Raw genomic sequence first — 24,046 nt, 5'->3', positions numbered from 1 at the left:
ATACAAATATATATGCATTAATTTTCCAGACTGAATCTATGCTTAAAATTGCAGAAGATCTGGGAGGACCGTATGTTTGGGGGCAGTATGACCTGTTAGTCCTGCCACCATCTTTCCCTTACGGTGGCATGGAAAATCCTTGCCTCACTTTTGTAACTCCTACTCTGCTGGTAAGTATAAATATTTCTTCCTTTCAGACCGAGTTCTCCCCAAACATAAAGCTAGACACGAAGAGCCTTAGACTCCTAATAATATGTTTTTTAAAAACATATTTTCTCTTATTTATGTAACTCCTCTTCCTTCCTGATTTTATTGCTTATTATGGTTATTTTCATCTTATTTTTCAAAAGAAAATAATTTGTCCCTTAGGGAGAAAAGAATATTATGTCCAAGGTGTGCGGGGACGTTGGGGGAGGGAAGGCTGTATAACAATAATCTGTTGATGAATGATGCAGCCAGACAGAGAAACTAGACCATTTACACTTGGTGTAGAGGTACTGGTACAACAAAATAAACAAAAGCTTACTTGACCATGCATAGGGAAGGATTGGACCTACAGTGTATAGCTATAGCTCATATGCCTTTGTAAGCTGCTCTAAATCACTACAGATTTTTCTTAAATACACTGTGGGCAATAAGGAGAGAATAAGGTACATGAGGGAAATTAGGGCAGATATCAAAAATGGAAGTAGGAGACATGTTTTCCCGAAAGTTAATCACAGATAAGTATACTGGCCTTCCTGGTCCTGGAAAAATCCCTGAGATGAGGGAGAGAAAGCATGACGCTATTTTTTTAGTCCTGCATTTTTTGTTTAATTTTCTCCGTACATACCCTTTGGAGTGCCATAGTAGAAATACAGTGGACTACTGATACCACAATACATCCTGATGCAGGCGGCCTTCTAAATATAGTCTGTAATTTGAATACTAAGATAACTTTCTTCTTTTTTAGGCAGGAGACAAGTCACTCTCCAATGTAAGTTAAAATTTGTTATCAGGGTCTTACCCTCAAGAACTATTAAGTCAACTGATTTTTCTAAAATACCCATTGTATTGTTACATTGAAGATATGGCTATAAAAGATAATTTGGGGGTTGTTGTTACATTAACAGTTAGATTTAATAGATTTCATAACTTTATGGTCTGATCTTCATACGTTTATGAAATACGTCTTAATGGAGTGATATCTCCACTTAATATTTTCTAAATAGTTTTTTGTTTCTAATTTATTATTATTTTTTTAACGTTTATTCATTTTTGAGAGACGGAGATAGTGCGCAAGCAGGGGAGGGGCAGAGAGAGAGAGAGGGAGACACAGAATCCAAAGCAGGCTCTGGGCTCTGAGCTGTCAGTACAGAGCCTGCCATGGGGCTTGAACCCATGAGCTGTGAGATCATGACCTGAGCCAAAGTTGGACGCTTAACCGACTGAGCCACCCAAGCATCCCTGTTTCTAATTTTTTAAACTGTACTTTTGTCCTTGGCCAAAGTATGATTCATATGCTGAACTAACTCCCTGAATATCTCAGCTGATGCTAAAAAAAAAAAAAAAAAAAATTGAACATGGAATTAAAAGACCTAGAGTGTCTACTGGAGTTTAGATTAAAGTGATCCATTTCACTCCTAACCCCTTCCACTATTTACTATGAATCATTTCCATTTTAGGTTATTGCACATGAAATATCTCATAGTTGGACAGGAAATCTAGTGACCAACAAAACTTGGGACCACTTTTGGTAAGATTTTTTTATTATTTCTTTTTTTTTTTTTTTAATTTAGAGAGAGAAAGATGCGGTGGGGGTGGGGGGCAGAGAAAGAGGGAGCGAGAATCCCAAGCAGACTCCATACTGTCAGCGCAGAGCCTGACATGAGGCTCCAACTCACGAACTGTGAGGTCGTGACCTAAGCCGAAACCAAGAGTCAGATGCTTAACCGACTGAGTCACTCAGGCACCCCTATTATTTCTTTATTGGTCCTTGTTATTAATTTCTTCCCTTACTTCCTGGCCCTCTGAATTGTTTTGTGGAAACATCTTGTTCTTTGTTATCATCTCTTTGATAGACAGTTAAAAAAAAAATTCTGCAACACTTGTCACAATGTTAGGGAGAGTGGAGTATTCAGCTTAAGCTTGTTATTTAGTTCCTGGTATGGTCATATTTTAATACACACGTGAAACAAGAACCAAGGCTTAATTTTCCCCTAGGCTATCTGCTGGGCTGGGCTTCCCATTGTTCTGAATGGAATGCAGAATAGCCACTTAGGCAATCTGCTTTGACTGTAGTGTTTGTGCTTTACAATGCTTTACTCCGGAAAAGCCAAAAGGAAATTTTTGTTCATTAAAATGCTCTTTCCTTTCGACTGTGTCACTGTTTTTATTTTATTTACAACAAAAAAAATTTTTCAGGTTAAACGAAGGACATACTGTGTACTTGGAACGCCACATTTGTGGACGACTGTTTGGTGAAAAGTTCAGACATTTTCATGCTCTGGGAGGATGGGGAGAACTACAGAATTCAGTAAGTGAGTCATGATGTGAAAAGCATTCATCCAAGGTTGTACAGGCATTCAAGTATAGTTTGTAAACTAACTTTACTAGGGAGCAACAAGAAAGCCATTTTTACAGGTGTGGAAAATCAAGCAGATCTGGTATAATATTCCATTGATACATGCTAATCATTATGCTGTGTAAGGTCATGTTCATGACCAGTAGGACCTCATTGGGTCTTTACAATTAATGTAGTCAGTTACTTAGTTTGAATTTTATTTGGTATATTTATGTCATTTTTCAGTGCTCCCTCCTAAAGGTTGAATTTGCTGACCAGGAATTGAAACTTCTTTCTAGTTTTTTATAAGAATAAAACCCACTATTGGGCAGGAAATGTTATGGAACATGACACAAGTAGCCATTCCATTAATAGACTTCCAGAAATTTATGCTAACATACCCTACAACTTCTAGTCTCTCAGTTTAAGTTCTAGACTGTCCTACTAAAGTTATGCCCCTGGGCTTGCGTGGTGGTAACCAGTCTTCATATTTGAACATTCATCGAATTCTGTGTCTTGCAGATAAAGACGTTTGGAGATACACATCCTTACACCAAACTTGTGGTTGATCTGACGAATGTGGACCCTGATGTAGCATATTCTTCAGTTCCCTATGAGAAGGGCTTTGCTTTACTCTTTTACCTTGAACAACTTCTTGGGGGCCCAGGCAAGTAGTTGGCACTTTCTGATTTTTCTTTTTTTTGAGAGCAATTAAATTTTATTTAAAATTAAATAAAATTGTGGTGCTTGTCTTTAAAGAAAACACATCAGTATTTTAAAAATTATGAAAATAGTATGTACTTATTGAAAAAAAATTATGTGGTACAGAAGTTTGTAAGAGTAACAAGTGAGAGTCCCTCAGCCCCTTTCCACTCCCTAGCTAACCACTGTTAGACATCCTTCCATGTCAGAACATACAAATCTGTCTTAATGTTCTTTAATGCCACCATACTCGTTCATTATACAAATGTGCTGAGTTTATGTAACCTTCCCCTATCAGTGGGTGTTGAGGTATTCTCCTTTGCTCATGGACTTTGAAGGCCCTTCTTCACCCATACGCATTCTGCCAGTCCCAAATTATTCTTCTCCTTTCGGGTCACGCCGAGGCCATTGCTTTTAGAATTTGTGTTGTGGGTTCTTTCTATGTTTCTTTCTCTTTTTTTAATATTTATTTATTTTTGAGAGAGAGAGAGAGAGAGCGCACGCGCATGAGAGCATGAGCAGGGGAGGGGCAGAGAGAGAGGGAGAGACAGACTCTGAAGCAGGGTCTAGGCTCCAACCCCATGCGGGGCTCAAACTCACAAACTGTGAGATCATGACCTGAGCTGAAGTCAGACACTCAACCGACTGAGCCACCCAGGCGCCCCCTATGTTTCTTCATTGTATCTTCCTCTTAATTGTAATTAGGATTTCTCTTCTCCCTTCCACTAAATTACATTTATTTTTCAAGGCCCAGCTTAAGTCCTACCTCCTTTTTTGAACATTCTTTCACCACTGGAGCCCTTACTGGTTTTGCTATTCTCTGAAAATTCTCTGTTCTCTATGGTTAATAGTACTACACTAAGGACCCCCCAAAATATTAAATAGTTACCTTTCCATTAATCAACTTCTCTTTTTCTCTTTTCTTTTTATTTTTTAACTCTTAGAGGTTTTCCTAGGATTTCTAAAAGCTTATGTTGAGAAGTTTTCCTATAAGAGCATAACCACTGATGACTGGAAGGATTTCCTGTATTCCCACTTTAAAGATAAGGTTGGCTTTTAAAAACTTTCTTATTTTTCATGCCCAATATATCTTCATCTAATGGCTATTTGATAGGCTGATTTGAATTACTTAATAGTAGTACTGGTCTAGAATTTAAGATTCAACCTTTCATTGTATTTTTTCCTATTTAAAATGTGATCTCAACAACATGAACTAATGTGTATATATTTCAGAGAGATCTGCAATAGCGTGTTTCAGAAATGCATTATAATTTTCTTATTTTAGTTATGTCAGTATAGACAAAATTACAGATTTGAGGACCTATAAGTCTGTTTTAGATTCTTTTTGTTTCCAATGGAAAAGCCTATTCTGTAGCAAACTGGGTGCCCTTCCTGTTCGCAGGTTGATATTCTCAATCAAGTTGATTGGAATGCCTGGCTGTACTCTCCTGGAATGCCTCCTGTAAAACCCAAGTCAGTACTTACCTGTTAATGCTTTCCTTCTCATTCTCCTAAATCCTCAAGCTCCTCCAAGATACTGGGGAGGGTTTTATGACTTCCTTAAGCTGTAACTAGTTAGCGAGTAGACTTCATAGGTGTTTGAACCTTAACCCTGAGGTCAAAAGAATCATTTCCGTGATATAAATCAATGAATTGCAAGTAATTACGGAATGCCTCCTTTTAGCTGAAGGTTGGTGATACAGAGAAGAGTGCGATATTTCCCTTTCCTTCAAAACCTTTGTAATGAGAAATAACTTGTATAAGTATTATGTTGATCGTTACAACAGTGTTATAAGTTGTCATCCCATTTCCAGAGAAGACACATTAGGCTTAGCTAGGTAAAATGTCTTCCCTAAGTTTGCACAGTAGGTAGTAAGAGTTGAGATTCAAACCCTGGCAGTCTTTACTCCCCAGTATACTGTTGTTGTTCTTGTTGTTTGTTGTTTTCTAAGTTTGTTTATTTAGGGAGAGAGTGCACATGAGTGGGGGAGGGACAGAGAAAATCCTGACCCAGGGCTCGAGCCCACAAACCGTGAGACCATGACCTGAGCCAAAGTCAGACACTGAGCCATCCAGGTGCCACTCCGGGGTGCTGCCTTTTAAACTAAATACCCTCCTGAGGTCAGAGACCTGAACTGAGGTTGTTCACTACTATTAGCCCTTCCCGCCACATGGCGTAGTCTTGACCCGGGTAATTACAGTCTCAGCTCAAGAACCACTTGCTCAAAGGAACATTCCTTGACCTCTATGACCAGGTCAAGTCCCCGTATAGGGTTTTCTGGTGCCGTGTATGGCCTCTTCATTGTTGTTACCACAGTATTCGTTTTAAATTGGTTTGTGTGATTACCAAAGTCTTTCTCCTTCCCTACACAGAAGCACCATGCAAGCAAGGCTCATGTCTGGTTTTGCTCACTACTGTTCTTAGGACCTTGCCATAAGTAAGGGTTGCTTCTCCTCCTGCCATAAGTAAGGGCTAATTCTTACAAGGTTCTTTTTGTGACACAGAGAAGGAAGTTTCAGGGCACAAGAAAGAGATAAGCAGAGGTTTTGTACTGCCCTTTTGTTCCTTAGAAATCAGTGCTAAGAAATATTCTAGCTGAAGGTGATTTACTGCCTGAGCAGTTTACTGCCTCTGATCCCCTTTGGTTTTGGGGACAAACAAGAGGCTTTCCCTGCAGTCCACACCCTGACTACTTTATGGAGATTGACTGGCAGCTGCTTCAAAGGAGTTCCCTGCTTTAACCCATTTGTAATCTCCCCTAGGGCACAAACTCTCTTTGAGCAGGTTCAATGGTAACTTCTAATCAAAACTTTAATTTAGACCCTCAGGGGCAAGTTCCCTACTGTTCTCTCTTGGAAACATTTCACAGCAAGCAAGCATGATTTATGGACAAATAGGGATATTTTGCAAGAATTTTGCACACATTTTACAGTCTCTTCCATCGTTGCAAAACGTGTGGTTTATCTTCTAAGTTGAGAACTCACAAATTTTAATGCAGTTTGCTTTGCTTTACAATCAGAGTTTATTTCCACTTTCTTCTGAGAAGAAATAAAATCATCACATTGTTTTGGAGTCTCCCAAGGGTCTCCTGGGACACCGTTATTTCCCCGGTGTCTAGAACAGTGCCTGCCACGTAGGCACTCGCAGATTTGTGGGATGATTAGATAGCTGGAACAACAGAATGTAAAATCCACGAAAGCAGCATGTTGTCACATTGTCATGAACACCTAGAACTGTGCCTGCCATACAGCAAACACTAGATCTGCCCAACTGAGTCCCAGCTCCTTCAGCACACGCTACGGAAGCATCTGTCTTTGCGGAGATGTTGGGGTGTTCTCTCTGAAGGATAGTCAGGTGCTTCACTAATTTGGCATCCACGTGGATTTCCAGGTTCTTAGATGATGCCAGAATATTTAAGTCAGGTAGAAGATTTCCTGTTTCCATCACTCTGGTGTTCCTGATCTTTATTTAAAAAGAACTTTGAAAGTTAAGTGCGTTCTGTAGTTTCAACGTTGCATTTATGGAAAAGCATGTACATCTTTATGAAATTTAATCTCCAGTATTTTTTCATCTTTGCAGCTATGATATGACTCTGACAAATGCTTGCATTGCCTTAAGTCAGCGGTGGATGGCGGTGAGTACTGATGTGTGATTTTTGGCTCCTTGTTGAAATGTACAAATATGTCTCTACTCCTCAGGGACTTTACTTATAAACTCATGTATTTGGAAAGGTTATTCATAAATCAAGTCTGGGGGTGCCTGGCTGGCTCAGTCAGTGGAGTATGTGACCCTTGATCTCGGGGTTGTGAGTTTGAGCCCCAAGTTGGGTGGAGAGATTGCTTACATAAATCAAATCTTAAACAACAACAGAAAATAAGTCAAGTTTGTCCCAAGTGATACCAGCCCTCAATGTGTAAAGTTAAGTTTGGGGTGGGGGGGGGAGCAAATAGATGTTTGGTACTAGTTCTCATTTTTCTTGCTCCTTTTTCAAGTCTTAAAAAAGGTATGCAAAAATATTTGCATTTTCTCTGTCTTCTTTTCCTCATAAATCACTTGTAAGATACTGTTTCAAATATAGCGCTTACCCATACCAGGTAGGTCTAAACTGGTCTCAGGTGAGTGCTAATGCCAGCTGTTAGGGAAGAACCGAGGCACGTTTGCTCTGTCGATCGGTGTTGTTCACATCTATGAAGCCTCCTAAAGAAGAGCCTCTCTGTGTATATACTGAAACATAACCCTTAGAGAAACCTGAGTGAAGATGTACCCTGGACAGCGCTTTAATGAAAAATATCAGAAAATGTAGGAGCAATCCTTGTAGGGGAAGAAAAGTACTTTTCCCTCTGCCCTCTGAGTTCTTAGCTGAGAGTCCTGTAATAAAACGCAGATTACCAAGAGAAAAACAAATTTATTAACATGTATATCTCATGCATACATGGGAGAGGCCCATGGAAAAATGACTAGCTCAGATGTGCCTCATTCAGGACTAAACACCATTTCAGTGGGGAAAATAAATGATTTTTAGGAAAGATAAATGGGCCCTCAGGAGAACAGATGGAAGGTATGACAGTGTGTGACAAAGTTTGTCTGGCTGTGGTGTCAACTTTTAGTTTCCTTTTCTGTGATAGGAGTCAGTCTTGCCTGATTGATGAAACAGTTGAGCTCCTTTTGGAACGTCTGTCTTTAGGCAGATGAGCATAGTGCAGAGAAAACCTCTCCTTGCCCTTCCTATTTTTCAAGAGCCTACAACTGAAATAATCAATATACTAAAGTGGCATATTTGGGAGTAGTGTATTTTGCTACCCTTCATCCTGTTATCTGCAACAAATTTAGATGTTGCCTTTTGACACTTGTTTCTAAAGTTTAGTTATAAGTAACTGATGCTAAGCAGTAAGTGATGAGCAGCATGAAAAAGATACAGGGGCACCTGGGTGGCTCAGTCGGGTAAGCCTCTGACTGCTGATTTTGGCTCGTGTCATGATCCCAGGGTTGTGGGATGGAGCCCTGTGTCAGGCTCCACTGAGCCGGAGCCTGCTTAAGATTCTTTTTTCTGTGTGTCCCTGTCCCCCCCACCAACCGCTTGCGTATGCACAGAAACAAATGAAGTCACAAGAGGTCACCAGAAAGAGCCAGTACCTCCACCTGGGGCGGGGGACAGTGCATTGGGGTTAGCTGCAGCATGGAGGACAGCTTTGTCCAGAAGAGGGTATTTCAGCTAGGACTGGATATGGTTTGGGCATGGATGAGGTAGAGGAGGACATTCTGGGTGGAAGGGACAAAGTCCAAACAAAGTTTTTTTTTAAGCAGCAACAAAACGTGGAACCTACGCAGATAGGTGAGTTCTGCCTGGTTAGAGCTTAGAGCCTATTCATCTGGTTCATCTCCCAACCCTCCTCTTCCCTTCTGACATGGGGCCATAGCCACAATGACTTCCGTTAAGTTCCATTGGGTTTCATTAAGATAGTGTTTTTCCATTCCTTCCTGCCTTCTATAATGCTGCCCTCTCTGCTTCCTCCCACCCCTCACTCTCTCCTCATCCCAGGCTAAGTAAGGCTTTCCTTCTTTTTCTCCCATAGGATCCTAAACAGCCTTATCACACCATTTCTGTCTTTGTGTGTGTGTGTGTGTGTGTGTGTGCGCGCGCGCGTGCACACGTGTGTGCTATCATTAAAGTACTCTTATCAGATTGGAATGACTCAGTTAGCCAGTTCAGTGAGCCAGTTAATTGAAAAAAATGGCTAAAGCATGGTGTCATAAAAACTAATCATAAGGAAGACATTTTATTTTAAAACATAAATTACTCAGATTTTTACTATGGGGCCAAAGCTGTGTATCAACTGCATAAACTAAATTCATGATGCACCTGTAACTTCCAATTTTAGTTTCTTTTATTTTTTATCTATTTATTTTTTAAATGTTTATTTATTTTTGAGAGAGACACAGTGGGAGCAGGAGAGGGGCAGAGAGAGAGGGAGACATAGGATCCGAAGCAGGCTCTGAGCTGTCAGCCCACAGCCTGACGCAGGGCTTGAACTCACAAACCGTGAGACCATGATCTTAGCCGAAGTGAGACACTTACCCAACTCAGCCGCCCAGGTGCCCCAATTTTGGTTTCTTTTAAAGTGGGAATAGAATTTAAATACACTTGCAAAGCAATTGGTAGCTCCTTCTAGATTTTTCTGTTGTTATTCCCATCTGTTTGCAAAGATCTTATCTACAAATTCTGTAGCAACATTTTTTGTACAGCACTTTTTAAGTTAAAGTTGACTTAGTTTGTCCAGAGCAATAAACTTAATATTTATAGAGACTTCTTTTTTTTTTGGCACTCCTCTTTCATCAGTATACCTATTATTTAACAGGATTTCCTGCTTACAACTACAATTGACATAAACACATTTGGAAACAAGTTTATGTAGTTAACACATAAATCAACAGGTGGGAGAAGAAAAGCACAGGTTTTGAAGGGGTGGCCCACCCACTCAGAGCAAAGGGCGCACCCTGGACACGAGCCCACACATTTTACAGAGAGGGTAGAAAGTATCGGTTAATCCAATGAGTGGTTTTAGTGGAGCTCATTTTTTTGTTGTTGTTTTTGAGAGAGAGAGAGAGAGAGAGAGCATGAGCAGAGGAGGTGCAGAGAGAGGGAGGGACTGAAGATCTGAAGCGGGCTCTGGGCTGACAGCAGTGAGCCTAATGTGGGGCTCGAACTCACGAACCACAAGATCACAACCTGAGCCAGAGTCAAATGCTCAACCAACTGAGCCACCCAACTGCCCCAGTGAAGCTCATTTTTAAAAAGCTTTTACTGTAAATGTATTTTCTTACAGTATTGCTTGTATCTGTTTCTTTCACCAGGCGATAAGCTCCTTGAGAGCAGAAATTGTTTTTATTCATCTCTATATCCCCAGTGCCATCCCCATTTATCCACTGTTGGATAAATACATGAATTAGTAGAGGGAAAACAAGGTTGGAAAGATGTATTAGTTTCCTATTATAGAGAATCTTGATGGTCAAACTAAGGAATGTAAAACAATCTGTAAACAGCAGTGGATCCTTAAAGGTTTTTGAATAGCAAATGAAATGATCAGAGTTGCTTATTAGGACCATTAATCAAGCTGTGTAATATATAGGATCAATTAATATGGAAAAGTGAGAGTTAGTAAGAAAGCCAGCTAGTAGGTCAGATAAGATGGTAGTTCAGACCAAAAGGCTTGTGGGGTTTGAACTGGAACAGTGCAGGAGGAAATAAAAGATTTGAAACGTTTTTGAGGTTTAATTTTAAATAGCTGGTTAAGATCTTGAAAACATTAAATGTGGAGAATAAGAAAGAGGAATAGAAAGTTCCAGGTTTTGAGGGAACCCTCTTAGAGCCAGAAGAAGGAAGAAAAACAAATCAGAAGTAAGGCGAATCAGAACAATGGAACAAGAAACCAAGGGAAGGGGCACCTGGGTGGCTCAGGCAGCTAAGCGACCAACTCTTGAGTTCAGCCTGGGTCATGATCTCACAATTGTGAGATAGAGCCCTGCATGGGGCCCAGGGCTGATGGTGTGGAGCCTGCTTGGGATCCTCTCTGTCCCTTTCTCTCCTCCAACCCCTCTTGTGTGCATGCACACACACACACACTCTCTCAAATAAATAAATAAACAAATAAACTTAAACCAAGGGAAAAGATACTGTAATTTAAAATAAAATATAAACATCTTTCTGAAGATTCTGGTAACATCATGACCAAGTTAGAACATTACTAACCCTTTAGATCTAGTTCACGATTTTTTTGAGGGGGTAGAAAGTGTCTAGGCAGCTCCTTACCCAGCAGGGTAGTTGTGCACATATGTACGTCCACTGTCAATACTTTGCCTGGAATACTTCCTGCGTTCAGTGTTGTAACAAAAAGGACCAGAGGTGTTGAGTTATGATTGGAAAAGTGGTTTAATCATGTATGCTAAATAATTTAGAAAGGTCTAATTATTCCTATGCAGGGAGGGAAATCTGGTGGCACATCTTGCCACAGATGATGCTTTAGTTCTTCTGTCTGTGTCTTAAATTTATGTTTTGTGTAGTTCACAAACATGGCCTGGAGAAAAGTATGAGGGATCCATGCTTGGATGGATCTTTGACAGCAATGTGATATATTAAGACCTCTGGGTTTTGTTTTGTTTTTAATGTTTATTTATTTTTTGAGAGAGAGAAAGAGAAACAGAAAGAGGGAGACACAGAATCCAAAGCAGACGCCAGACTCTGAGCTGTCAGCACAGAGCCCAACGCGGGGCTTGAACTCACAGACTACAAGATCATGACCTGAGATGAAGTTGGTCACTTAACCAACTGAGCCACCCAGGCACCCAGGACCTCTGTGTTCATTTGAAAAATGTATGCCAGCCCACCTACTAAAACTGCTCCTGCTCTTGATTTCTGCTTAGATATTCCTTTAGGCTCAGCAGCCAACACGGATGATTATAAATAGTTCACTATCAATAGGAGCGGGTCGTGTCAGAGACAGACTGAGGACATTGTAATCACTAGTTCTCCCTTTGCCTTGTTTTATTGTTCAATTGTTTTTCTTAAATATTAAAAAAAAATGCAAAAGAAAAAATGTGTATCACCTATCGGAAGGTATAAAAAGGTGTACCCACCACTAACATAAGAAAGAAAACCTCAGTGGTACTTTTGGAGCAACACTCCCCATCTCATTCCCCTCTCTATCCACGTTGCCTTCCCAGCAAGGTAACCATTACCTTGAATTTTGGTTTATCATTCCATTGCTTTTAATGTTTTTACCACTTACGACATAGCCTTAATAAATATTTTAAATTTTCATGTTTTTGAGCAGAGCATGAGATCTGTAAGTTTTGATAACCAAGGTGAGGTTCCAAAGAGAGATAGTAAAGGGGGTTCTGAACAGGGAGGAAGATGTAAAATAATGTTTCTTTACAAGGATATATTTATGCATTAAATTTCCTGGAAGGATATACGAGGAACTATTCATATTGGTCACTGGGGAGTAGGACCTAGAGACGTGGCAAAAACAAAGGAATTTTTCATTCAGTCCTATCTGATTTTTTTAAACATTGCATATGTTTCTTTTAAAGTTAAAAGAAACCCTAGTTTATGTGGAAGATAGTATGGAGGTTCCTCAAAAAGTTAAAAATAGAAATACCCTATGATCCAGTAATCACACTACTGGGTATTTACCCAATAAATACAAAAACACTAATTCTAAGGGATACATGCACCCCTGTGTTTATAGCAGCATTAATTTACAATAGCCAAATTATGGAAGCAGCCCAAGTGTTCATCAATAGATTAATGGATAAAGATGATGTGCACGTACACACACACACACACACACACACACACACACACACAGAGAGAGGAATATTATTCAGCCATAAAAAAGAAAGAAATCTTTCCATTTGCATTGACATGGATGGAGCTAGAGAGTATAATGCTAGGTAAAATCTGTTAGAGAAAGACAAATACCATATGCTTTCACTCAATGTGGAATGCAAGAAACAAAACAAATGGGCAAAGGAAAAAAGACAGAAACAAACCAAGAAACAGACTCTTAACTATACAGAACAAACTGATGGTTACCAGAGGGGAGGTGGATAGGAGGATGGGTTAAATAGGTGATGGGGACTAAGGAGTCCATTTGTCATGATGAGCGCTGGGTAATAACGTGGAATTGTTGAATCTCTATATTGTGTACCTGAAACTAATATAACAGTGTAGGTTAACTATACTAGAATTAAAATAAAATAATAATAATAATAATAATAATAATAATAATAATAATAAAGAAACCCTAGTTGAAAGGAATTCAAAACTACTTAAAGATTTTTTAAACAATTACTTTGATAATCTTCATTTAATATCTCTTAATCATATCTTCAAAGATTTTTGGCAGTGAATCCTAAATTAAAAAGTACAGACTCATTTTTCTTTTTCTTAGATGATTTCCAAGATTAAGTGGGGAAAACAGAATGTGTGGGGTTGGAGGGAAACATCGGTTTGTGGCCTTACCAATTAATTAGTGTAATATTTAAAAGAATATGCAATTTGATCCTTTACCCAAATTTTACAATTAGCCTGTAAATTAGTTGACATGCTGTTTGTAATATTTCTTTACTTTGACAATCTGTACATCTTGAATGGTACAAAGGATGTAAAAATTTTTTTCCTATTAATAGTCTAATTTCTCTTAAGTAATATAAATTTTAGGAGTCATGTTAGCTCTTTAAGTTAAAGTAACATCATCTCAAAATTATGAAAGTAGCCAAGGCTTAAATTTATTTTTTACCATCTTGTACATCCTTATATTTCTGTCTTTTTCTTAATTTTTATTTTTATGTTAGGTGAACGAATAAATATTATTAACTTGTACATTTTATACAAAATAACCAGGAAACATTTTTTTTAGGCCAAAGAAGATGATTTAAATTCATTCACCGCAGCAGACCTGAAGGACCTCTCTAGTCATCAGCTGAACGAATTCTTAGCACAGATGCTCCAGAAAGTAAGTACTAGCTCAAAACATGAGACATTACAATGGACATAATAAAAGCACAGCATTTAGGTCAAACCCAACTTGGAAAAAAATGTTAATGTGAAAACCAATGGGAAAAAAAATTTATAAAATTCATTTGTTTCTTTAAAGACATTTGTTGAATGCTTATTATGTTTAGTGTTATTATAAATATGAAAATATTCAAGAAAGAAAGAAACCATATCCACAAAAGCTTATAATCTAGTAGGAAAGGTCACACATACAAAATTTGGCAGTTAAAGGAGACATATTTTAGGTATCATTTGAGAAAAACTTAATCAGTAAAGAAGGACTCCCTTCTAAATGGCATCATCAAGGAAAGGTTTTGTGGGAGTGGAGCTAGCTTTGAGGAGAGCAGCATCATAATGCAGAGGTGGAAATTCAAGTCCGAGGGAGTAGCAAGCCACCGTGTTGCAGAAGTTAATGAAGATCATTCTAGAAAGCCTGGTATAGGATGTGATGAATCTTGAATGCTAAGCTAAGAATCAGATTTTGTAGGTAGGAAGGGATCTAACATTTTTAACAGGAAAGGATGGATTATAAAACAAGTCTGCTGGTGGATCAACATGAGGAACACGGGTGGTGCAGTTATCTGGGAGACAGTACCAGGGGGCACTGGTAGGAAAGGAGGGGGCAGGGGTGAAGGGTGAAAGGCATGGGTTTGTGCCTGGCTGGATTTGGCGGTTAACAGGAATGAGTCCAAGCAGATCTTAAGGTTTCAAACCAAGGTAATAAAAAGAATATGTAAAACAGAAAAAGGAGGCTGCATTTTGAGAGGGAGGGAATGACTGGGTCTTGGCTTTCACATTAAAATGCTCTGTTGGGCCTGAGGACCTTGAGAGGGATAAAGAAGACTGGACGGAGTTTCCTAAGGAATCAACACAAAGGGAGGAATGGATTTTAGGCAACAGGGGCTTGGTGAGAATCAATTTTTTAGGGCATAAAGTTGCCATTTTTCATAAATGTCTTTAGCGCTGCCTTGGGGCCAGGGAAAGGGAGGAACTGACGAGACGTTTCCAGAAAAGGCATGGCAAAAATGGGGGAAGATTGGGGGTCCAGGAGGGGACCTTAACCAGTGGACCTACCAGGGCGGACTTGGAGGTTAGCTGAGACCAAACAGTTTGGGAAGGGTCTGGCACTCAGAGCAGAGATGCTTCCGGAGCGAGCATGGGGTGGGTTTTGTAAGATGAGTCGTGGCAGCAGAGGAGAGTCACCACCCACCTAGCAGCACCTCAGCCTCCCTGCTTGTCCAAACTGAACTTGTCTTCCTTCTTTCCTCACCAGACTTGCTCCCCATTTTAGCTTAAGGTTAAGCCAGGCACAGGAGGTTCATGAACTCTTGAAATTGTATAGAGACATTTGTGTTTGTATGGTAAATGTATCTCTTTTTCCTAAGAAAAGGGTCCATATTACTCATCAGGTTCTCAAAGGACCTGTAATAGAGAAGTTTTAAAAGCTATTTTGTAGGCATATAGATCATTTAAAAGGGATTTCAGAGGAAATATGCAAAGATAAAGCTCAGGGTAATCTGTGAGGAAACAAAGAACTGTGGTTTAATACAGAGAATGGGATAAATTTAAGACAGATAAAGTATAAGGAAAAACTTGAGGGACTCTGGAAAGAGTTAGAAAGCTAGATTTTATATATACCAGAAGGTCTGAGGAGAGAAATTCTCATTTAATTCTCTAGGTACCTCACAAATTAAACTATCCCTTCGCTCCTAGTAGAACATCCTTATCCAGAATGAGTTGGCACAAAATTTATTGTAGTGTGCATTTGTTTTCATTTTATCTAACTTATTTCTATATTTGAAAATATTTAGGATTTTAATCTGGCTAAGAATTTCCCCCCAGCTCCTTTCTTCCAAGGAATCCTGTTGAAATGATATGTCATACTTCTTTATTTTGCTCTTAGGCACCTCTTCCATTGGGGCATATAAAGCGAATGCAAGAGGTGTACAAGTTGAATGCCGTTAACAATTCTGAAATACGATTCAGGTACATCATTTTAACTTGTCTCTGTGGAAGAAAGTAGAAACTAGTTTAAAATGTGGAGAAAGGGAAAGCAGAGTCGGAGCCATACATGAGTTTTAAGAAATCCTATGAAATCTTCTGCACTTGTATAAATAATCATAGGAATACTTGCAGTATCTGTAAGATGAGAGTATTAATCTTTTTCTTAGAATTTGTTCTAAGCTTCTCTTGACCTTAAAACAAAAAGGAGAATTAGGAATCCAGAGGTAAATAGTTCTTCCACAACTAGCCAAATTGACTCTGATAAGGGAATAGTTAGAAATCTCTGATTCTGGGGGCGCCTGAGTGGCTCAGTCTGTTGGGCGTCCGACTTCGGCTCGGGTCACGATCTCGCGGTCTGTGAGTTCGAGCCCCGCGTCAGGCTCCGGGCTGATGGCTCAGAGCCTGGAGCCTGTTTCCGATTCTGTGTCTCCCTCTCTCTCTGCCCCTCCCCCGTTCATGCTCTGTCTCTCTCTGTCTCAAAAATAAACGTTAAAAAAAAAATTTTTTTTTTTTTAAAAAGAAATCTCTGATTCTGTTATGTGGCTAATCTTTCTTAATTCTGATTTGTAGTGTGAGTCTTAAACCAAAGTTTAATTTCCTTTAGAAACTGCACAGATAAGGTACATGAACACCAATGTAAGCTAGCCTTTTAAAATGTCTGGTCTTTGTCAAGAACAAACTCCTCTTCCTTCTCTTCTCCAGTTGTTGAATTGTATATAAAAGGATTTGAAAAAAAAGTAGGATTTGAGATTCTCAGAATAAAGACATAATATAAAGAGGTGTGCAGTAGAATTATAATGGGATTACTTATCACTATGAAAGTAATCTTCAGATGTGACTGTATATCCCGCCCCTTCCTCCTCATTTCCTACCCCACGCCCCCTAAAAATCTTCCTTTCAGATGGTTACGGCTCTGCATTCAATCGAAATGGGAGGAAGCAGTTCCTTTGGCTCTAAAAATGGCAACTGAGCAAGGACGAATGAAATTTACGCGGCCCTTATTCAAGTAAGAACCCACTCAAATGGTGCTTTGAATTTAGATCAGGAATGGGGAAGAACAATCTTAAGTTTTTCCTGTTGTTAAAATACTTTGCAAAATTCCATCTAAAAATAATTTTTAAATTTGTTAAAGATTACAGGTATAATTTTGGAATAGGAATGAACACTTCTAAAATATTTAGAATTTGAGGTAATTGGATTAGCTGTTTTAGAAACATTATATATCAATTACCTATTATGGACCAGATAGGCTTAGACACTGGTGAAAAGGAAGTAAATAGAAAGCAATCTTATGTGCACCAAACGGTCTTTAAAAGCAAGTAGGAGATAATTGGTGGGTAGGCGTGGATAGGCATGGACAAGAGAAAGAGTCTGAAGTTAATTCAAACGCAATAAGAAATGAACAGATAAAGCCAAACCTTTTTGATTCAAATGTCCCAGTGAAGTGGAAGAATAGGTTGCTTGACATATAATAAAGCAATGCGCGGTAGAGGGGAAAAGTTGTATCTTGGCTAAAAGCTAGAATTTAAGAATATCTTAATGAAGTTATTTTGACTGTGGGTTTGGCAGGAATTCTGAAAAATATATAACCATGACATAGACAGTCATAATTAATCTTTTCATTAATTTCACAATAATAAAATTATACCTGCCACATAAAACATTACTTGCCAAAGTAATAAGTCATTATCCAACTTTCTTGCTTTTTTCCCGCTCCCACAGAGACCTTGCTGCCTTTGACAAATACCACGATCAAGCCGTCCGTACCTACCAGGAGCACAGAGCTAGCATGCACCCCGTGACGGCCATGCTGGTGGGGAAAGATTTAAAAGTGGATTGAGTACCTACCAATGATGATTTCAGACATTTTTCTTTTTTAAACTGCAGTCACAAAGAAATGGAAAAACTTCAGCTCACATTGTAACTAAAATGTTGTTTTTGTTTTCGGTTTCTATTATCTTGTCGGTGATTTTCATAAATAAAGCTGAGCTACCTTTTTTTTTCCTCCCTGCCAGTGGCATGTTCTTTGTAAAGTGCATTTTAACAAAGTTTGGTCTTTTAATTTATAAATGTAAAATTTGTAATTACATATTTATTTTCCCCAGCACGATCACCAAAAGTGTCAACATATTATTTACATGACATTTTAAGTTCCTTAATATGAAGCTGCTACACACCATTCAACATGATTAGGGTTTTGCTCTTTAAAGGTTTTATTTTTTTAAGTTTGTTTATTTTGAGGGAGAGCAAGGGCAAATGGGGGAGGGGCAGAGAGAGAAAGAGAGAATCCCAAGCAAGCTCTGCACGCTCAGCACAGAGCCTGATGCAGGGCTTGAACTCACGAACCGTGAGATAATGACCTGAGCTGAAATCAAGAGTTCGATGCTTAACCCACTGAGCCACCTTAGCACCCCAGGTTTTGCTTTTTAAATAACATGAACACTCAGTTGGATTTGCTCCCCTACCTGCCCAGTGAACATAGTATAAATGCCCTTTCCAAACTGTATAAACTCTATAGGGAGCATTGTTCCCCCCACCCTGCATCCACCTGCTGATCCACTGGACATGTCCTGCTGTCCTGTCTGTCAGGGTCAAATGACCACTCCGAACACCAGTATTTCCCATCAGCCTTTCAGAGTCTCTCCTGTCTGTTCAACCTTACTCCTTTCCTTAGTGGTCACCAAACATTCTTCATCCTTGTAGAGCACAAAGCCCATAGAAAGAACACAATTATAGTATATACTGTACATATAATACACACTGAAAATGATACGACTTGAACCAAATGTAACAAAGCATCCCATGAGTGTAATGTACCCTGGGGCGCCTCAGCACACGGTTTGGGAACCACAGTTGTATTAGAATTCTTTGATTGTAAGTGACAACGACTCATGACTAGAAGTCAGAAAAGGAAAAGGAGGATTATTTTAAGGATACAGGGCAGGGGCAGGTTGTCAGAACCTGTGGACAAACAGAAGGGCACTGACACCCAGAATTGCCAAGCAAGCAATACTCATTCTTGTCTCTCATTTCTGCTTCTCTCCTCCAAACTGTAGAGTCTGGCTACCCTCCAGCTTTGCTGTTGTAAAATAGTTCTTGTCACATGGAAAGACTGTCTCAATTTCAAATTCCGAGAGGTGAGACTCTGACCCAGTTTGGGTCCACCCATGGCCAGATAAACTTTAGCAAGAGGAGTGATGTCTCAGAGTATAAATGTGGGTGGAGGTGTATCATTAAATATACAGAAATAATCCTGAGATTCTCCCTACTCTCTCTCTCTAGCAGTTCCCTGCTTCTGGACACATCTACACCGCAGTGATTCCGTTTCTCAAGGCTCTGCTTTAACGTGTCTTCCGTACCAGAAAGTCCATAGGACAGAGTTCAGCTCACATCCCTGGTATATAATCAGGTTCTGAATGATTAGACTTTAGCAAATCTATGGACCCAAATGATGCTTTTGAAGCCTTCTCCTGCCCCGTAAGCTTTCCCACACTCTAAGTTAAGGTCACGTTTCAGTTACCATTGATGAACGAACCTGGAAGGGAATTGGGACAAGGGACACTTCAATTGAAGGGTGGTGGTGAAGGATGAGATGAAGAAGGTAGAGGGCGCTAGAGACAAACATCACAGCTTTACCTGGGCCAGAGCTCAGTGGAGTCCACATTTACACACTTCAGCTAATAAGCATATGTTGAATATATTTGTGCTAGGCTGGATATACACATAATTTCTGGGTGAACAAAGATAATTTCTATACACTGCTAAAGAAGAGATATGCTAAAGCAACCCGGGGAAAGGCCGCTTAACCCATCCAAAGGGTTTAGGAGATGCTTCCTGGGGAAGAGAAGGCCTATACTGAGTCTTCAGGGATAAGAAATATCTAACTTAGCAAAGAAAGTTGGAAATGTGTTCCAGATGGATAAAAAATGACCCAAAGGTCATTGGGAAGTGAAAATAGCTTGACTCTGCTCCATGTTGTCTAGGGCAGGGGTTGAAATCTCCAAATGGCTGGGGGTAACTCAGTTCGTTGGGTGGTATCATCCAGATGCTTCCTCCCTCACATGTCTGAAGTCTGACTCAGGATTAGTCACAAGCTGGGCTCAGCTGAGCCTGGCAACTGGAGTGCCCAAGTGGTTTGTGTTTTCTCACCACACAGTGGATGGCTGGACTTCTTGGTAGTCTTCTTTGTAAGTACATCCATCACCAGAGTAGCACCATGAAGCCAGAGAATGTCCCTTATTTCATTCCCAGCACCTGGCATTTTGCTTGGGATAGAACAGGTATTCAAAAATATTTGTTGGCTGAGTGAATGGAGGAGGGTAGAAGGTTAGGTGTTTCACCTCTAAGGGCCTCAGTTTTCTCAGAGACGTAAAAGGTAAGGTCTTCCTCTGAAAACTAGAGGAGATGGATGTTGAGAAGTGGGTGAATGTTTTAGAAACCTGCTGAGGGGGAGGGGCAAGTAGAATGACAGTGCCATGATGTACATCATCACAGAACTTTCTATAGCAGAGCCTTCCACCAGGGTGAACACAGATAGCAGTTTGTTATGATGACCCGGGGGTGAATTTAACTCAGGGAAGGCATAGGTTTAGGGTGATAAAGGGATTTCAAAGTGCTGAAGAAAGAGTGGCCCAGGTGAGCAACCAGGACACCAGCTTCCTAGGAAAGAAAATAAGGAAGCTGGTGGGAAATGGAGGAAACGAGGAGCCAACCAGAGGTCAGGTCCAAGGGCAAAGATGACTAAAGTAAGGGGGGGAGCTGGAAGGCTAAAGGGGCATGGTCAGAAGACAGGGTACTGGAATTTAAGATTTCTTATGTGCATCAAATTCAGATGGTGACAACAAGAACCATATGATCCTCTCAATAGATGCAGAGAAAGCATTTGACAAAATACAACATCTTTTCTTGGTAAAAACCCTCAAGAAAGTAGGGATAGAAAGATCATACCTCAAGATCATAAAAGCCATGTACAAAAGACCCAATGCTAATATCATCCTCAATGGGGAAAAACTGAGAGCTTTCTCCCTAAGGTCAGGAAGAAGACAGGGATGTCCACTCTCTCCACTGTTATTCAACATAGTATTGGAAGTCTTGGTCTCAGCAATCAGACAACACAAAGAAATAAAAGGCATCCAAATTGGCCATGAGGAGGTCAAACTTTCACTCTTCGCAGATGACATGATACTGTATATGGAAAACCCAAGAGATTCCACCAAAACACTGCTAGAATTGATTCATGAATTCAGCAAAGCTGCAGGATATAAAATCAATGCACAGAAATCGGTCGCATTCCTATACACCAACAGTGAAGTGACAGAAAGAGAAATCAAGGAATTGATCCCATTTACAATTGCACCAAAAACCATAAAATACCTAGGAATAAATCTAACCAAAGAGGCGAAAAATCTATACACTGAGAACTATAGAAAGCTTATGAAAGAAATGGAAGAAGACACAAAAAAATGGAAAAAGATTCCATGCTCCTGGATAGGAAGAACAAATATTGTTAAAATGTCAATACTACCCAAAGCAATCTACATATGCAATACAATCCCTATCAAAATAACACCAGCATTCTTCACAGAGCTAGAACAAACAATCCTAAAATTTGTATAGAACCAGAAAAGACCCTGAATAGCCAAAGCAATCTTGAAAAAGAAAACCAAAGCAGGAGGCATCACAATCCAGACTTGAAGCTACACTACAAAGCTGTAATCATCAAGACAGTATGGTACTGGCACAAAAACAGACACCTAGATCAGAGGAACAGAATAGAGAACCCAGAAATGGACCTACAAACGTATGGCCAACTAATCTTTGACAAAGCAGGAAAGAATATCCGATGGAATAAAGACAGTCTCTTCAGCAAGTGGTGCTGGGAAAACTGGACAGCGATATGCAGAAGAATGAACCTGGACCAGTTTCTTACACCATACACAAAAATAAACTCAAAATGGATGAAAGACCTACATGTAAGACGGGAGGCCATCAAAATCCTCGAGGAGAAAGCAGGCAAAAACCTCTCTGATCTTGGCTGCAGCAACTTCTTACTCAACACGTCTCCAGAGGCAAGGGAAACAAAAGCAAAAATGAACTATTGGGACCTCACCAAAATAAAAAGCTTCTGCACAGCGAAGGAAGCAATCAGCAAAACAAAAAGGCAACCGATGGAATGGGAGAAGATATTTGCAAATGACACATCAGATAAAGGGTTAGTATCCAAAATCTGTAAAGAACTTATCAAACTCAACACCCAAAAAACAAATAATCCAGGGAAGAAATGGGCAAAAGACATGAATAGACACTTCTCCAAAGAAGACATCCAGATGGCCAGCTGACACAAGAAAAAATGCCCCACATCACTCATCACCAGGGAAATACAAATCAAAACCACAATGAGATACCACCTCACACCTGTCAGAAGGGCTAAAATCAACTCAGGCAACAAGAGATGTTGGTGAGGATGCAGAGAAAGAGGATCTCTTTTGCACTGCTGGTGGGAATGCAAACTGCTTCAGCCACTCTGGAAAACAGTATGGGGGTTCCTCAAAAAATCAAAAATAGAACTACCCTATGACCCAGCAATTGCACTACTAGGTATTTATCCAAGAGATATAGGTATGCTGTTTCGAAGGGGCACATGCACCCCCCATGTTTATAGCAGCACTATCAATAATAGCCAAGGTATGGAAAGAGCCCAATGTCCATAGATCCATCGATGGATGAATGGATAAAGAAGATGTGGTATACACACACACACACACACACACACACACACACACACACACAATGGAGTATTACTCAGCGATCAAAAAGAATGAAACCTTGCCATTTGCAACTATGTGGATAGAACTGGAGGGTATTATGCTAACCAAAATTAGTCACTCAGAGAGGGACAAAAATCATATGACTTCACTCACATGAGGATTTTAAGACACAGAACCGTTGAACACAAGGGAAGGGAAGTAAAAATAATATAAAAACAGGGAGGGGGACAAAACATAAGAGACTCTTAAATATGGAGAACAAACAGAGGGTTGCTGGGGGGAGTTGTGGGAGGGGGGATGGGCTAAATGGGTAAGGAGCATTAAGGAATCTACCCCTAAAATCATTGTTGCACTAAATGCTAACTAACTTGGATGTAAATTAAATAAAAAATAAAATAAAATAAAATAAAATAAAATAAATTCAGGTGGTGACAAATTGCAGGGATGTGGATGGCTAAAGTGCAAGTTTCAATAACACTCAAGGAGCAGTAGCTCTTTCTTTGTACATTTCCCAGGAAGCTGTGGAGGAAAGAGAGATTTGGGGTGTTGGTGTTTTCCATGAACTACTATGTCTCTATTCCCAGCACAAATCTGTTTTAGTGGAAACAGGCTTCAGGATCTTTCTGTTGCAATAATCAAACCTCTAGAAACTGGCTTATTACTAAAATGCTGCTTAGTTAAAACAGTGCCCACATTTCTTTGATTCCTTTTTCATTCTCTTCGGAGTTCCTTAATCCACTGGTAATGAATTAGGTGCAGAGAGCAGTTAACTGTGTTGAAGATGCTTAATTGGATTAGGGATATCCATGTACCAAGCTGCAAGAACATTTAGAAGCTAATATAGGTATACAGAGCATTAGAGTCCAAATAATAGTGATTACACACACTTCTGTAACGTTTCCAATTTACCATGTGCTGGGCTAAGGGCTTTACATATATGAGCTCATTTAATCCTCCATAAAGCCCTTTGAAATAGGCACAATCATTGTCCCCAGCTCAGAGATGAAGAAACTGAGGCCGTGAAAAAGTCAAGTAACTTGCCCAGAGGTCACATTGCTAGCAAATGGCGAAGCCAGGATTTGATCCCAGGTAGACACTGCAAATACAGCAGTGAGGCAGCTCACCCCTCTTCCCTTTTGAAGAGGAAACTGAGGCTAATTAATAATTTACTTGCTCAAAGCTAATACATAGTGGAGCTGGAGTCCCACTGTGGCGGTCTGAGCTGTTAACCTCCCAGCCATGATAGCTCATTCATCCAGACGTGACCTTCAGCTGTGAGAATGATCTCTGGCCTTTGCAGTATCCCTTCGTTGAGGGACAGCATGGGAAAACCTTAGTGGCGGCAGGGGGTGGTTGCTCAACACACGTTTGTGGAATAAACAAGAAAACGAAGATTGCCACACTCCGTGGTGTCACAGTAGGCCAGAAGGTGCATTTTACTGTTGAGTAATTCTAGATAAAGACAGGAACACGGT

General features: G+C 39.9%; 1 protein-coding gene across 1 annotated transcript in view; it reads left to right on the top strand.

Annotated features, from left to right (window-relative positions):
• The window catches only part of LTA4H (leukotriene A4 hydrolase), a 34,502-nt gene extending 16,691 nt beyond the window's left edge, over nt 1-17,811 (top strand). Inside the window, exons 8-19 of the mRNA XM_042947431.1 lie at nt 30-170; nt 953-976; nt 1,665-1,735; nt 2,404-2,515; nt 3,065-3,209; nt 4,189-4,292; nt 4,647-4,717; nt 6,825-6,879; nt 13,664-13,759; nt 15,704-15,786; nt 16,706-16,810; nt 17,527-17,811. Of these exons, the coding sequence (XP_042803365.1) occupies nt 30-170; nt 953-976; nt 1,665-1,735; nt 2,404-2,515; nt 3,065-3,209; nt 4,189-4,292; nt 4,647-4,717; nt 6,825-6,879; nt 13,664-13,759; nt 15,704-15,786; nt 16,706-16,810; nt 17,527-17,644 (1,125 nt within the window). The 3' untranslated portion in view covers nt 17,645-17,811. The remainder of the gene's footprint in view (nt 1-29; nt 171-952; nt 977-1,664; nt 1,736-2,403; nt 2,516-3,064; nt 3,210-4,188; nt 4,293-4,646; nt 4,718-6,824; nt 6,880-13,663; nt 13,760-15,703; nt 15,787-16,705; nt 16,811-17,526) is intronic.
• Nucleotides 17,812-24,046: the final 6,235 nt, after the last annotated feature.

Source organism: Panthera leo, chromosome B4 (assembly GCF_018350215.1).
Source record: "Panthera leo isolate Ple1 chromosome B4, P.leo_Ple1_pat1.1, whole genome shotgun sequence".
Taxonomy (NCBI): domain Eukaryota; kingdom Metazoa; phylum Chordata; class Mammalia; order Carnivora; family Felidae; genus Panthera; species Panthera leo.
The sequence above is the reverse complement of the archived record's forward strand: the minus strand, read 5'-3'. Positions and strand labels throughout refer to the sequence as shown.